This window comes from Theobroma cacao, chromosome 8 (genome assembly GCF_000208745.1).
Source record: "Theobroma cacao cultivar B97-61/B2 chromosome 8, Criollo_cocoa_genome_V2, whole genome shotgun sequence".
Classification (NCBI taxonomy): domain Eukaryota; kingdom Viridiplantae; phylum Streptophyta; class Magnoliopsida; order Malvales; family Malvaceae; genus Theobroma; species Theobroma cacao.
Window position 1 is genome coordinate 18,259,268 of NC_030857.1, and position 15,914 is coordinate 18,275,181.

The 15,914-nt window shown below is 33.6% G+C and overlaps 1 protein-coding gene across 1 annotated transcript; it reads right to left on the reverse strand.

Moving 5' to 3' along the window:
• LOC18593097 (putative laccase-9) lies at positions 12,720-15,425 on the reverse strand. Its single transcript, XM_007020146.2, has 7 exons — positions 15,253-15,425; positions 14,947-15,101; positions 14,617-14,861; positions 14,344-14,469; positions 13,623-14,205; positions 13,140-13,495; positions 12,720-13,041 (listed from the first exon to the last, which is right to left on the reverse strand). Exons 1-7 carry the CDS (start codon positions 15,352-15,354, stop codon positions 12,899-12,901), a joined length of 1,710 nt encoding a protein of 569 aa, XP_007020208.2. The 5' UTR covers positions 15,355-15,425; the 3' UTR covers positions 12,720-12,898.

Consider the following 15,914-nt stretch of genomic DNA (forward strand, 5'->3'; position numbering starts at 1 on the left):
AAGACTTTTTTGATGTGTTTCCAGAGGAGTTACTTAGATTGGCTTCAGAAAAAAGAGATAAAGTTTTTTATAGACTTAGTGTAAGACACTAATTTGATATCTATACTGCCTTACTGGATGGCACTTACAAAACTCAAGGAGCTCATGGATCAATTAAGGGATTTACTAAACAAGGGTTTCATATGCCCTCATGTCTCACCATGAGGTGTACTAGTATTGTTAGAGAATAAAAATGATGGTTTGATAAGACTTTGTATCCACTACAAGCAATTGAACAAAGTGACCATAAAGAGCTTCTATTCTCTCCCATATATTAATGATTTGTTTGATCAGTTACTAAGGACAAAGTGTTTCTCATAGATTGACTTATGATTAGGTTACCATCAATTGAGGATTAGAGATGGGGACATATCGAAGAGTGCTTTCAGCACAAGGTATGGTCATTGTGAGTTTTTGGTTCTGTCAATTGGTTTGATTAATGCCCCCGTAGCTTTTATGGATATGATGAACATGGTGTTCAAACCCTAGTTGGATATGTTTATGGTTGTGTTCATTGATTATATTTTGGTATAATCAGGGAATTGAGAAGAACATGACCAACATTTAAGGATTGTACTACAGACTTTAAGGGAGCACTAGTTGCATGCCAAGTTCTCTAAATGTGAGTTTTTGTCACGACCCAAAGTTGGGGGTTTGTGGCTAGGGCACGAGCCGAGTAGGCAAAGCCCATGAGACTTGAGCAAGCTTAAGAATTCAAAATCATATAACACGTAGTCAAGGGAGTTCATAGACAAATATTTCGAACATAAAATTTAAGTTCAAATGTAAAACATTATCCTTGGCACAAAAATACATACAAATATCCAAAGGCCATACATTGACCATTTGATAACTCTATGATATAGAGTTATTTGAGCTTAATTTCGATAATAATTTGGCTAGGTTTTTTGTAATAATGCATAAAAATTAGTAGGTTTTATTTAATTATTTTAAATTAGTTATTTTAGGTGAGTCAATCTAATTTTGGTTAATTTTATGCTTAATTTGGTGTTAATATGATTAAGATAGGTTGCTATTGATTTATTTGTGCTTTTGTAGGTGTTTGAAAGAAGAATTTTAATGGAAGAAGGAGAGCAATTTCGAGGTGCAAACTTCCAATGCATATGTTTCGGTATTTTGGCCATAACTTTCTCTACAGACCTCTAAATGAAACAATTCTTGGACCATTGGAAAGCTAAGAGAAAGATCTAAAATTTTATGTTCACTAATTTACCAGTTTGGCATGTGGTATGGTAAAAAATCTTATCAAAGTTGATGCACTATAGTAGTCCTAGAGCAATTATGATTTCTGTTAATTAATTTGGCAAAATTGCGACTTACATAGTTTGATGAGGAAATCCCAGCTGAAATTGACTTCTTTCTTCACCCAAATTAGCCTAACTTCAAAGCCTATAAAAACAACCTTTCGGAGGACTTAAAAAGGAGGAGAGGAAACATCAGATTAATATTTGAGAGTCAAGGAACAGAGTCATTGAAGCTAAGAAGAATTTACAGAATTCAGGGAGATTTGGAAATCAAGAATACAATTCTTGAGTTTTTCTATATTTTCTTTTATTCTCTTATTTTCTTGGTTTTGTTTTAATGTTTAAATTTTATTCAATGATGATGTGTGACTTGATGGAGAACTAAATTTTTAATCTAAGATTATGATTGAACTTAATATATAGTCTGAATTATTTATCTTTTTTTTTTACTTATGTTTGATAGATTTAAGTTGTTTATTTTATTTTGTTCTTAATGCTTCTAATTGCCTGATCATCAATTAGATTGAATTGGAAATCTAGGTTAAACCTTGACAAAGGAGATTTGGGTAGACCTTGAATAAAATAGTGTATGATCAAATATACTTAGTTAATTAGGTGGTTTGATTTGCATATAGGGTAAGCATATACTTATAAGCCATACGTAGCCAGGATTAGAGCATAAACTTAATGAATCTTTCTCCAATTTAATTTGCATAGACATATAGTAAATTAATTGGGAAAGGTATTTTTATAAGAAACTCGACAAAGACTTGTAAATAAGTTAGGACTCTACGTTAGCAATTTAATCCATTAAACTGAGTTAAGAGATAGAGACAGTAATCAGATGAAGTATTGAGGGATATTATAATCTTAGGTCTGGTAGTTAAGTGAGATTTACATAATATTTAATTTTAGTTTTAGTTTATTAGTTTTAATTTTTTTTATTTTAATTGTTTGGATAAAATTAGGGTGTTATAATTTTAGTAGTTAACAGTAAGAATTAAACGATTCTCCGTGGGAACGATATTCTACTTCATTACTATATTACTTGTTAACGATACGTGCACTTGCGTGAGTAGAAAATTCAACAACATCATTTAGGGCGGGTTCGTACATAACAACCTTTATACAAGTTCATATGGCACAGCTTGTCTACACACACACCAACTAATCACGAAGCAGAAGCTTGTGAGTGATATAGCGGATGGAAACCTACCGGATGCCAAAATCGGTCACTAGATTACCTGTACCACGTAGATCTGTGGTCTATTTATCTACACATGGTACATATGGGTGATTACTTTAATACTCAGTGAGCGGCGTAGGTAACAAGATCATATATATATATATATATATGTAAATCACATAATAAATATTGCGCTATCAGTGCATACACATGATTTATCGGATATCTCTAAATATAAGGCATATCAAAACCCCTAAGTCTCCAATATGGGGGCATATAATCATCCCCAACATCTCCAAAGATCACCACACACATAATTAGACTTACCCATGAAGCCAATTAAAATCATTTAAATCATTCTCTATGGCACACTCTATGGCCAATTCATATCATGTTTATCTAAGCCTCTCTAAGGCTGTTTCACGTTGTATTCAGATCAAATCAAATCAACAAGTGGTCTTCCCCTAGACATAGTCAAATCACGCTCGGTTGCCCACTGGTAGAGAAACAAATCACGCATAGGGCAAAGCTGCTGGTAAAGAACAAATCATCAACTGGAGTAATCTCCTTACAGTTGGCATCATCCGGAGTATTCTCAAATGGGTGGCATCAAAGCATTATAGGAGGGAATCATAGGCAGGACTAATACCACTGTCCCTACTTACCACCATCCTTACAGGCATACACATAGTCATAAAGTAACGGAACCCATTTAATCTCAAGTCAAATCAACGTTCCGAATTCATCCCTTGGACGAAACACAAATCCACAATGAGGCCATCATACCTTTATCTTTCCACATGTCAATAACGTATCATAAATCAAATTTATCGAGCTTCAATCGTCTATAAGCTTGTTAGAGCTTTAAATGCCTTAATTATTCATGAATCATAATGTCATATCATTTAATTGGCCTCAGTAGCCTTACACACGTAAACAATTCGCATCAAATATCAAAATATGTGGCCTCATATGTTTAAGCAGTTATCAAGCAATTAGGCCGTAATAATCATGGCTCATTGATCACAAATGCATCAACAATCTCATTTTAAATTAATCATGGCCTAATAAGCGCATATACATGAGCAATGTCACATCAAATCATGCATCAATATTTCATCAACAATCGAGAAATCTATTCCCACACTGTGATATAACCATCACATGAAGTTAGTCATAGCATATCCAGAACCCATTAAGATCATACATCACCTAGATGTCTAACAGCTCATGCTTCCTAATAGCAATCACAAGCAAACACATATATTAACATATATTAATAACATAGTAGCCTAGGCATGAACATAACAATTAAATGTACCATGGTAGCACATATCATCATGCGTAATGCATCATATGCATTTTCAAAGATAAACCCCACTCATAGTGATGAATTGAAGTGTTCCACAACCAAGCTTTTATCCTTAGCCTCGACCATATTTCACCTCACAAATGTGTCCAAATTGCTCAATCTTTCGTTAAGCACATCAAAACATCACAAAACTAATTAAAACCTCGCTTTCCAAAAATGCTAACTGTTCTAAAAATAACTAAATCCTTAGCAATCCAATATATAAGCTCGAATCCTTTAATAATGAGCTAAATCCATACCTTAGAAGCTAGATTGTATGAATCTTAGCTCCAAATTTCAGCCAAATCGAGGGAGATCTATCTACGTAGGAGAAATCATATTTCTTAAAATCTAATCAATTAAATTAAAAAATAATCAGTAAAAACGTTTAATCTTACCTCGGATTAGCTCCAAACCACTCCAAAATCTGTTTGGGGCTTAGGGTTTTAAGAGGTTAAAGAGAGAAAACAAAATCCTCAAAACTAATTTTTGTTATCTTTTTCTTTTTCTTGAAAGTGAAAATCCTTACTTTTGGCATTTAGAATCGAAGATTTTTTGTTGGAGTTTGAAGGTTTTGAAGGGTATGAAATTAGAGAGAAAATGGGTGAAGGAACAAGGAATAAAGAGAAAAATGAAGAATTTTCGATTTTGAGGCTTTTAAGCGCATTTTAAGCTGACTAGGCAGCTTAAGATCGACTATTGAAGGTCTATAGTTTATCTTAGATCAAAAAGCTTGTGTTTCACCCTTTTTCCCATTCACAAGATCGACTATGAAGGGTCTATAGTCAATTCTGGACTAGAATGTTTGCTTTTATTCGCTTTTGCTTTACAAGATCGACTATGGAGGGTCTATAGTTGATTCTGGACTAGAATGTTTGTTTTTATTCACTATTGCTTCACAAGATCGACTATGGAGGGTCTATAGTCGATCTTGGACCAGAATGTTTGCATTTCTTCCATTTTTCCTTCCTAGTATCGACTATAAAGAGCCTATAGTCAATCTTGGACCAGAATGCATGACTTTCCCATCATTTTATTTCACAAGATCGACCCTCTATGTACTAAGATTGACTTCTTATGTCCAAATTCGTAAAAATTATTTTTCTTAAAGCCTACACTCATTCTAAATCTCTTCCACAACCTCAAACCATTCATATATGACTCAAATTTTTACTCAAATACTCAAACATAAGATTAAAACTCCAATCTAAGCATCAAACCTTTGGATTCCTCAAATATGTTCATAAAATTGTTGCCTAAGTATCATAAGGAATAATTTCCAAATCTCTAACTCTTCGCATACAACAACCAAATAGTGCTTGAAAACAAAGAAAAAGAAAGTTTAAATTAAGATTAAGATTTCCTGGTATTAATATTAACAAAAATTATGAAAACAATTCCCTGACAACGGTGCCAAAAACTTATTGTTAGATTTACTATGCAAGTGCACGTATCATTAACAAGTAATATAATAAAAGGTAAAGTTCACTCCCATAGAGCATTGCCCAAATTCGTTTGCTAAGTACTAAAATTAAAACAACTTAATCTTATCCAAATAACCAAATTTTAAAATTACTGAAAATTAGATAAACTAAAACTAGAATTGAAAGCAAAAATAACAATCTAACTAATTAATCAACCAACCAAAAGTTTAGAACCACAATATCCCCTCAATATTTTATCTGAATCTCTTATATTCCCTATTTATTTACTAGATAAGCCTACGCTATTAACCTAGAGTTCTAATTTATATATAAGTCTCTTCTGATGTTCTTATAACAATATCTTTTTTAAGCAATTTACTATATTCCTACGAAAATTGAAATCAAGAAAGACTCATTAAACTTAGACTCTAATTATGACTACATATCACATGTAAGTGTATTCCTACCCTACATGTAAATCAAATTGATCATCTTATGCAATTGATATTGAACATTTGCTATTTCTTTTGTGACGTACTCTAAACTCTCTTTTCCAGTTTCGTTTAGGTTTCCAAATCAATCTAATTGGTGGCCAATCAATTAGACACATTAAGAACAAGATTAAAATAAACAACTCAAACACTGTTAATCATTAGCAAGAAAAGATATTAAAAATTCAAACTACGCATTGGATTTAATTATGATTCTAGATTAAAAAATTATTCCAACATAATTTGTCACGACCCGGAACTCCCATCGGGCCCTTGACAACCGCCGCGATGTCTTGATAGGCACTCATTACCCCAAATACCGATCGAAACCCCGCAAGGCTTAGCATCAGCTTTCGCATATCCCCGGTGAGCGACAGTTATTAAATCTTGCATTTCAAGAAATCATAATTCATTTCCAAATCAAATCAATAAAATATTATTTTCTGTCTCACAGGGGCATTTTCGTCATTTTTCTTTGAAAATACCAAAACCCGCCAAAAACATGGTGTAAAAGCTAAATATGTTTATACATATTTTAAATCAAATAACTAAAGTATAAAATTACTTTTACAATAACACGTGGGTCCCCAACTAACCAATAAGATGCGAGTCTGTGAACCTATAATTTTGTCAATGCAAGGCTAACTGAAGTCCTTGATGCAATCGGCTATCTACCGGCTATCCCGAACCTGAAATGTGGGGAATTGAGGGTGGTGAGATTATAAAATCCCAGTGAGTAAACAGACACCATCTAAACTATTTAAAGGCGAGTAAATGGAGACAATTAAAAAATAAGTAACTTCAGTAAATTTTTTACATCACGAATATTGATTTCAACCAAATAATCAATATGGCTCGTGAATTACTCAAAACTTGGCTCATGCCAAATCCTGTACTCGGTGACACCTAGACCAGGGGTATCCAACCAAGTCCGCCAAGGCTGTTAAAAATTCATATTTCGCATAAATCATATTTTTATTTTGAAACATAGCCGTTCCTTAGCGTTGGTTGAGTCTCACTCTCACGCGGTGGTCCACGTGAAGTGCACTCAAAAAGCCCACCTCAGGAGATACCCTACGCGCCTTTACGACCGAGGTGAGAATATAAAGGAGTTTACCGTGCCCCTCTAATAGGCTGGCCCACGGAACCCCCCACCACTGTAGTAGCTAATCTTTTATCTACCACCTGATTTATAAAATCTTTTTCTACATGACATGGCAATTTATCGCAACCTAGCCTCTCAAGGCTAAATACACAATACAAATAATTCTAACACCAAAATTAGTTTACCCATTCATGCTCATTTATTGTCATAAGCCATTCAATTTAAAACCATAAATTTACAACACAAGCAAGCAGTCTCCAATTACTCTATTTTCAAAACCAATATTCGATTTTTCAGAAAATTTATAAAATCATTTTATAAAATCACAATTTCTCTCAAAACATAGCAATTTACCATTTAAACCCATTTTTCATAAAATCACACAATTGTATAAAACTACTCTAGATAATTAAGATGATAATAAGTTTACTCACAGTTTCTGAAAACTAAATTCGGGTACTCCAACTATTACTCCTCGAGTGCGATTTCTTTGCCCTTGCCAGAAGATTCGCCACCTTGACAAATTGTACAATTAAGAGGTTTACTACTTTGGTACTAAACCAAAATAAACTAATTTATACTACTAATGCATGATATGAAGTGCAAAATGTCTAAATTTTGCTTAAACGCGATGTTAGCTTATTTCGGTCTTTTACCCGATAAATCGATATACGCGTCCATTTAAAATCTAAATTAATTTTTTTCAGTTTCTATACCTCAATTGCACCCAAATTGACTTACTGTCCCTCAGTGTGGTGCAAATTATCAGTTTCGATAGCAAATTACGAAAATACCCATTGTGAGTAAAAATTAGTATTTTTGCTCCAAAAATTCCCATTATTTTTCTAGGCTTATAATTTATCATTATTCATCATAATTCCTCAAATAAACATCAAGATCAGCAGCCAATATTCCCCTAGAAAATTTGGCATAATGGGTTTCAATGGGAGAAAATTATTTCTCTAGCTTATTTTTGCTATATTTCAATATAACCTAACTAAAATCACTTAATTCAATTAAAATCAACCAAAACTCAAGCTCAAAACTCATCCATGGAGGTTTGGCCAGCATGGGTGTCCATACCCACTTTCTAATTTTGCATGGAAATGAGAAAAAAATGCATGGGTAGTGAAAATCACAAGGAAAATCAATGAAATTTACCTTTTTAATGCTTGATTTCTTGATTTCTCTTGATTTTCCCCAAATTTTTTCAGCTAGGGTTCTTATTTCTTTTCCCCCTTTTTCTCTCCTGGTTTGGACATCTGAAGAAGATGAGAATTCTGGAATTTTGACATTTTAAAGGCTAAAATAATATAATATTATTTTATTCATTTTTTTTATTTTATTAATTCCTTAAATGCTAGCCATCCATTTATTTCCAAATTTTCACCATACACTTGTCCCACATATCCATAGCTTAGATAAAATTCTCAGACTTATCCAAAGTCTTGGTGGAGTAATTTTTGAAATTTATACTTTTGCCCCCATAAAAGTCAAAAATTATATTTTTGCCCCAAAAACTGAAAAATTGCCCATAGACATATTTTTCATCCCTTATACTCATACCATTCTCCAATTTGTCAAATTTGATCTAAATTCTCTCAAAATCTCAAATTTTATCCATGGATGGAAAAATCACGATTTTACCCCTACACTCCAAAAATCATCGGAATTAAACTTTTGCACTGCCAAACCCACAAATTATACTCCAATACTCAAATCATACTCCAATAAGTTAAATGGGGCCAAAAAAATCTTTTCTCAAAATTTTCATTTTGTCCCCAGGTGGCAAATGACCATTTTACCCATGGATAGTGAAAATTTCGGTTTGACTCCAAATTGATCCTCGAACTCCAAATTACCATTTTGAGTCATCCCTGAACTGTGGAACTCTTAATTTCACCTCAAAATTCCTATTTGAACTAGTTCGAGGCTTAATTGACTTAATGGTACCATTAGGGGCAATATCGTCTTTTAACGATTTCTTGAACTTCCTAAACATGCAAACATTCTATTGAGCATGTAAATGACGTCGTAATTATTTTATAGAATAGGGTTTGACATAATTCCTAAGGACATCATCCAAAAAAGAAATTTAACTATTAAAACTAAGCAAGAAAGTATAGAGATAACAAGGAAAAAAAGAACTCTAATATTTATCAAGTCTTTGATTCGTAATTTTCCTTGCTTTCCTTGCTTTCTTGTTAGCTTCAATGCCTCTTTTTCTTCAAAAAACCCTTGCTTAATACTTACTTAATTCTTGCTATGAAAGGGTCGTTTACATAGGCTTCAAAACCGAATGAGAATAGAAGTAAAAAACAACTCAAATTCTAGTCTCTACGTTAGGGGCCCGGCCATGGAGCTAGGTGGCTGCAACCACGAAGCTTGACTTTTATTTTTTAAATTTCCTTGTCTATGGCCATAGCCATGGGCAGTTAGGGGTCATGTCCACAAACCTCCTGAAGGTTCAAAGCATGATGGTGTAGTCAAGGGGCCACAGCCACGAAGTGGTGAAGCTCGAAGCCACTAAATGTGCACTTTGAATTTTTATGTTCTACTACACTATTTCGAATTTTGATGCAATTGTCTCCTATTTGGAGGTTGAACTGGGAGACATAGTAAACATGAAAGTTGTAGATTTGTCTCTTATGTTTTCAATGGTCCAAGAATCACATCATTTGGACCTTTGGGAGCTATACTTGAAATACAACAATGTGTGTAGTGAAAGTCTACACCTAGAATGCACTCTCCTACAAAAGCACAATTTAAACAATAGTAGCTATATTTAGAAAAATCAACAACTAACTTAGCCTAAAATAATCTAAATTCAATTGACCCAACATAATTTACTTATTTTAAAATAAATAGCTAAAACACCTAAAAATTTAAGATAAAACTCAAGAACATAGTAACTTGTTAACCAAAATTAAAACCAAATAACTCTGTATTATAGAGTTATCAAGTACTAGCCTTAAAGTCTAACTAATAATCAAGTGCAAAATTCTATCCATCATGGACAGCCTAGTAATTGAGTCAAGAGCACCAATATTGTTCACATAAAGCTCTTTTTCTAAATCTTGCACTACTAGATTATCACTAATGTAGGTTAATGCACCAAGTGCACTATAAAGTCCAAACACATCCCTAATAAGCTCAAGGGTTATCTTGAATAATCTACCTGTGATGTAAGTGGTGAAAGCATTATCATAAGTATGAAGTGCATCATTCTCATCCTTATAATTTACACTTGCATTGCTATAGAAAACTCTAACCAACTTTTCAAACATAAGGATGTTCAAACTCAAATATTCATGCTAGCCCAAATTTCTAAAGTTCTCAATATAAAGAAAACCAAACTCTTCCAAGATTTTAAGATCAATTACTCGGCCATGATAGACGGTTCTTGAGGTGAAGAGATTCTTGTAACAATCATAAACAACCACATTAAAGAAGTTCAGAGAATCCAAATCCAAGATTGACACAAAAATAGGTATAAATACCCATCCATCAACCAAGAGTCAGCAGAGAGAATGGGGAGGGAAAAAATAGAGAAAGAAATTCTTTCGGTAAGCAAAAAACTTTACTTTTAGTAGTAAGGGATTGGTTTCGGGAAAATCTAAGGGTTTCTAATCAATGAAAGGGGAACGAAGAGAGAAAAGTGTTGCGCCACTAAAAAGAGAAAAGCTATAGTAAAAATGGAGCTAGGGTTTTATTTTAGGTTTATATAGTGAGAGTACTAAACGACATTATTCAAATCAAAATAGCAAAATAATAATCAATTGGTGCCATAGCTTGGTTGCTTGGTTAGATTGTAGTTTTGTGTTGGCACCATGCTTGATTGGTTGGTTGGACTGTAGTTTGCTTTGATTGAGGTCCATTTCAGTCCAATCTTAGCCTATGGCCTATTCGAAGTAGCAAGCTCTAAAAGAGGGTAGACCCAATTCACATAAAGAAGGTATGCGTTTATTTTCTCTTTTCTTATCATTATATTTTGGTATTTATTTTTATTTTTATTCTTAGTTTGTTTATTTTTTTAATTTATTATTTCATTTTTATGGTAATAATAAAACCAACAAGAAATATAAAAATAAAAAATAATAATAAATAAATAAACAATAGAAATATTTAGTAATTTGAAAACTATATCATGATATTCACTTGTGAGCTAAGCACAATTAAAAAAATTAATAAATATATAAAGGATTTATATTTGATACACTGACAATGTATAGAAGCTATATATTGTCAACTCACCAAATGTTGCCACCTCATTAATGAGATAAAACTAAAAATTTTTGAGTTAAACTTAAATATTAAAAAGTTGTTAATAATTAATTAAATAAAAAAATCTCTTTTTTCCTCTCTCCAACTCCTTCACAACTTTTTTTTTATCTCTTTCTAGCTCCATCTTCTACACCCTTCTTCTTCCATTAAAATTAAAAATTAAAATATTTCACTTTTCCTCAAAACCTTTCACCTCATTTTCTTATTCTTCCATAGGCATTCAAACTAAAATCTTATTGAATTCTTAGGAGAGAGTGTTGCTGAAACCCTAAGAGAGAGAAAAAGTGAAGAGTTTGGTATGAAGATTTTTTTTTTGTTGAGAGAAAGAGAGAGAAAAAGGATTGTTGAACCAAAATGCCTTGTTGCTCAACCAGAAAGTAATTCTTTTGTCAGTTAGCATTGAAACCTGATAGGGTGGGCAGCAGGTCAATTTGACCACCAATTGTGATAAAGAATCTTTTCTTAAGTTGTGACTGTAGGGTAGTATTAGTGTTGGAAAAATTTTGGAAGAATTTGAAAAAAATTTTGTCACAACTTCTATTGGAATTTTAATTTGATATTAAGTTGATGTTAGTTAAGTACTTTTACCATTTTTATCATTTACCTTTAGTGGTTATCATGTTGTAACCCTAAATCAACTAAAAGTAAAACTCTAATTTATTTATTTTAAAAAATAATTGATTAACACATTATAACCCTAAATCAATTGTAAAAATTATTTAAAAAATATCACTAAATTCAACAAGTAAAAATTATCTTGAAATCCCTTGAAGTTGAACAGTTTTGCCAAACCTAATTTTAAGAGTAAAATACTCTCACCCTCTAACTTTTAGTCATAATTTCATACGGGTCCATTAGTTTTTAAAATGGACAATGAGATCCAAAAATATAAACACTATTACCAAAAAATATGAAAGGACTAAAATGCTCTTTGTTTTTTCTCTCATTTTTTTTTCTCTTAAACAATATGGTTAGCTGGCGAAGCTCCCAGTCGCCATCTTCTCTCTTGATCTTTACCTATCATTAGTCAATTTCTAACTTTTTTTTCTCAATAGTCAATTTCTAATTTGCGAGTTGATTGTAAAGGTTTCCATATTTCATCCTTTTTTTGACTTAGGTTTCACATATTCGATACATTATGTGCTTTGTAGTATTGTAATAATTAGCCAATTTCAATTTCAATGATTTACTATGTTTAGGACGTAATTAATTATTTAGATGTGATTTGTTAGATGTATACATTATGTGCTTGTAGTATTGTAATAATTGGCCAATTCAATTTCAATGATATACTGTGTTTAGGACATAATTATTTATTTAATTGTGATTTATTAGATATATAGTTAAAGTTCAACATTATTGTTAATGGACTGTTAAAAAATTGGTCTAGCAGGGTTGAATTTTTATCTTTTCTCAGTCAAGACCGTAAATTTTATTGAAAAGGATGAAGAATTTACCATGATAAAAAGTTCCCTAAAAAAAAGAGGAAAAAGGAGCGAAAGATCTTTGTTTATAGTCGTCTCAAAAGTCCAGAAAGCCATACTCCAATTGAACAAAATCATGACATAACAAGGTCAAACTAAGAAGAATTCAAACATGTATTCTTAATCTTTCTTGAAAGGATTACATAAATGGCATATGAACTACAAGGTTACATTTCCAAGAAATAATCTTATTGAAAGTATTTCAAATAATTTTTTTCCATTCGCTTGTTAAAAATATAGAGCACAACACGACATAGGTTATCCTACTTCTAGGTTCCGGGACAACGAGGCATGCCAGAGGCAGGGGGCGGAAGGATGCTTGTTGCAACGGCGGTTCCATTCTTCACAATGAAAACAGTGTCCATACCCCAGCTACTATGCCTTTCGAAATGACAGTGCATAAACCATACCCCTGCAAAAATATATACGTCATTCGTATCAATAACTCACTCTCTGACTTGCAAAAGGAGGAGGAAGAGTTCTCTTTCCTTCATTTAATTCAGAACTTACCGGGATTAGTTGCAAAAAATCTGACGGCAACCCATCCTCTAGCATGAACATGGACAGTGTTAATTAGTGGTGGATCAACCAAGTTGTAAGAGCTAGGATCGGTGACATTATTGAAATTTCCCGAGCCAGTCCCGACCCAATAGAAACTGAAACCGTGCAAATGCATTGGATGACTTCCGCCAGCACCTAATTGGGTTGTTTGGAGAACAATCTCAACTGCTTCACCGTAATTTAGCACAACGGCCTTTGTCCCTAGATCAGCATTCCGATTCAAACCAGTCAAGTCGTCTCCAGTGAAGTTATAGAACACGGGTGGCTGAAGGGGAAAGTCTTCCGTGAAAACACCACTGATACTCCTGTCATAAGAAAAATGATAATTATTAGCTTTAGTAATGAAATAGAAAAGATAGGAAGGCCACAATGGCAATAGCTCCAAACAACAAATTGTAATAATTAAATGTAATATAAATGCTATCCATATACCTGTTGTAGTATGCTTGGAGAACGTCAATTTGTGGAAAATCAAAACTAACATTGTTCAAACTTGCAGCTAATCGAGTCGGTTGAATAGGACAATTATCGCAAGGTAATGTATTTGTGGCAATTGCAACGTAGACACGCCTATCGATATCCATAGGTACTTTCATTGGCGGATTTTGGGTGACGTTTGAATTTTTAATTCGTCTGGTGAAGTTAGCTGCAGCATCTAAATCAGTCATTGCGGGCAGCGTTACTAAGGAAGCATTCAATCCACCAACACTGTTTGTATATTGCAGAACACCCCTCGTGATATTATTGCGAGGTGGAGCAGCGCTATCAGAGAAAGGCCTTGTAGCCATGTAATACTGGCCCATGTTTTGGTTTGCACAGACCAAAACATCCATGGTTTGCCCCGGGCTTATCATTATATAATCGTTTGTAAAAATTTGAACGTAGGAAGCATCTTGTGCAACGACTGTGAGGCTGTGGTTTGCGATGGCAAAGAATTTCTGTTCATTCATTGCAGCATTGATTATGCGGAGAAGGTATGTCTTCTGGTAATCAACTTGCATACGGAATAAAGTTTCTGCAGCAGGTCATGTGAATTGTGACTACGAGAAGGTCAATTTAGAAACAAAAATAACAGCAAGAAAGTTCAAATTAAGGAGTAACTTTTCCTGATTTAAGCGCTAGAAGAACTTCTATTAATGATTCGCATACGTACCATTGGCACATGCGTATGTGTCTCCTAAATGCCCATTGATAGCGTAAGCATCTGCTGGCGCTACAGCCATACCGTTTGAAGTTGCTTCATCAATAAGTTCCTTGTAGTCTCTATTATACCATGATTCTGTCAATATAGTAAAGAAACAAGATTAACATTTTCATATAGTTTAAATAAGACAAATGATGGGGAATGTTCCTATTCGTATCATTTCATGACCATCCATTTAGTCAATTATGAAAAAAATAATTTTGAAAAGATGTAAATCCGTACGAAGAATGATTGTTTGATCTGCATCAGGCGTAGGAAATGGATAAGTTTCATTCTCAGCAGGTAAAATGACAAAGGCACCATGGACGGAGCCACGAGTCCAATCACTGTGGGCATGCCACCACAAGGTTCCTATTTCATCAGACAGTATAACTTCATAAGTGAAGTTTGTTCCTGGTTGAATCGGGCACTGCGTTACGAATTCGGGGCCATCTGACCATGGATTTCTTGGTTGTTTCACACCGTGCCTATCAAAGTAATTTTCAATGAATCAATATTTAATGAAAGCAAGAAGTAAGAGAGAGAGAGAGAGAGAGAGCGATTGGTAATTACCAATGAATGGTAAGGCCATAGTTCCCTTGATTGTGGACATTAACATACACAGTGTCCTGTCTGTGAACCCGAATCTCCGGCCCAGGATAACTGCCATTTACGACTAACATCGACTTGGTGGTGTTACACAGGCTTGTAAAGTTCTTCTCTCGTACCTGCAACCAAAGAGGCAAGCTACATTAAATCTCAATCTTTCAGTCACTGCTAATCTTCCCTCTCAGGAGGTTTGCCATGATTCTTGAAGTCATATACTACTATTATTAGAAAAACCTGATGCATAATCAGTTAGAGTAAACTAGCACTTACAAAGAAATCATAGTAGTGGACGTCTGCCCTGCAAAGGAGCAGGTTGCTAAGAAACAAAACCCCTAGCAACCATAAGACTAAATCTTGCTTCAACAAACCCATTACTGTTCTCTCGAAGATAAGAAAGTCACTTTTCTGTTTTCTCTCTAATTATGTGTTCGTCGGGTCACCTCTTTTTTTCTTCTGTGATCTTTGGGCTTATAAATTTTGACAATTTATAGGAGAAAACGTGTGCTCCTAAGTTTCTTCTTCCAAGTCTTAAGTTGTTGACTGGGTAAAAGAAAATTTCAAAGTAAATACGTATCGTCAAACATGGCATTCAGTCAACAAATATCAATCACATGTCTCCAGGCACCAGGCATCCATCGGATTATACATAAAACCATGCAAAAGCTAGTCTGCCCATGTTAATATATTTTTCTGAAGTTTTCTTTATCTTAATTGTGCTTGTGGAAAAACGCTTGTCTTAAGGTTAATAAATAGGTTTTGGTGTCTCAAGTCAGGTTGTTCGTTGAGGTTCTGTTTTTTTTTTTTTTTTGGATCAAGCGTTTGTTTAAAATTTGTTAAGTCAACAAAATAAGTTGGGCACAGTTCAACAAAGGTCAATAATTTTTGAATACATGATTTTTTTTCTTATATGTTTACTGAAAATATTAGATTTT

Excerpts from the sequence above, each read along its gene's own strand:
- LOC18593097 (XM_007020146.2), bottom strand. The coding sequence starts at position 15,354 with ATGGGTTTGTTGAAGCAAGATTTAGTCTTATGGTTGCTAGGGGTTTTG. Across the intron at positions 14,470-14,616 it reads AGATCAAACAATCATTCTTC|AATCATGGTATAATAGAGAC; the intron begins GTACGGATTTAC and ends CTATATTGACAG. Across the intron at positions 13,496-13,622 it reads CTCCAAGCATACTACAACAG|GAGTATCAGTGGTGTTTTCA; the intron begins GTATATGGATAG and ends TTCTTATGACAG.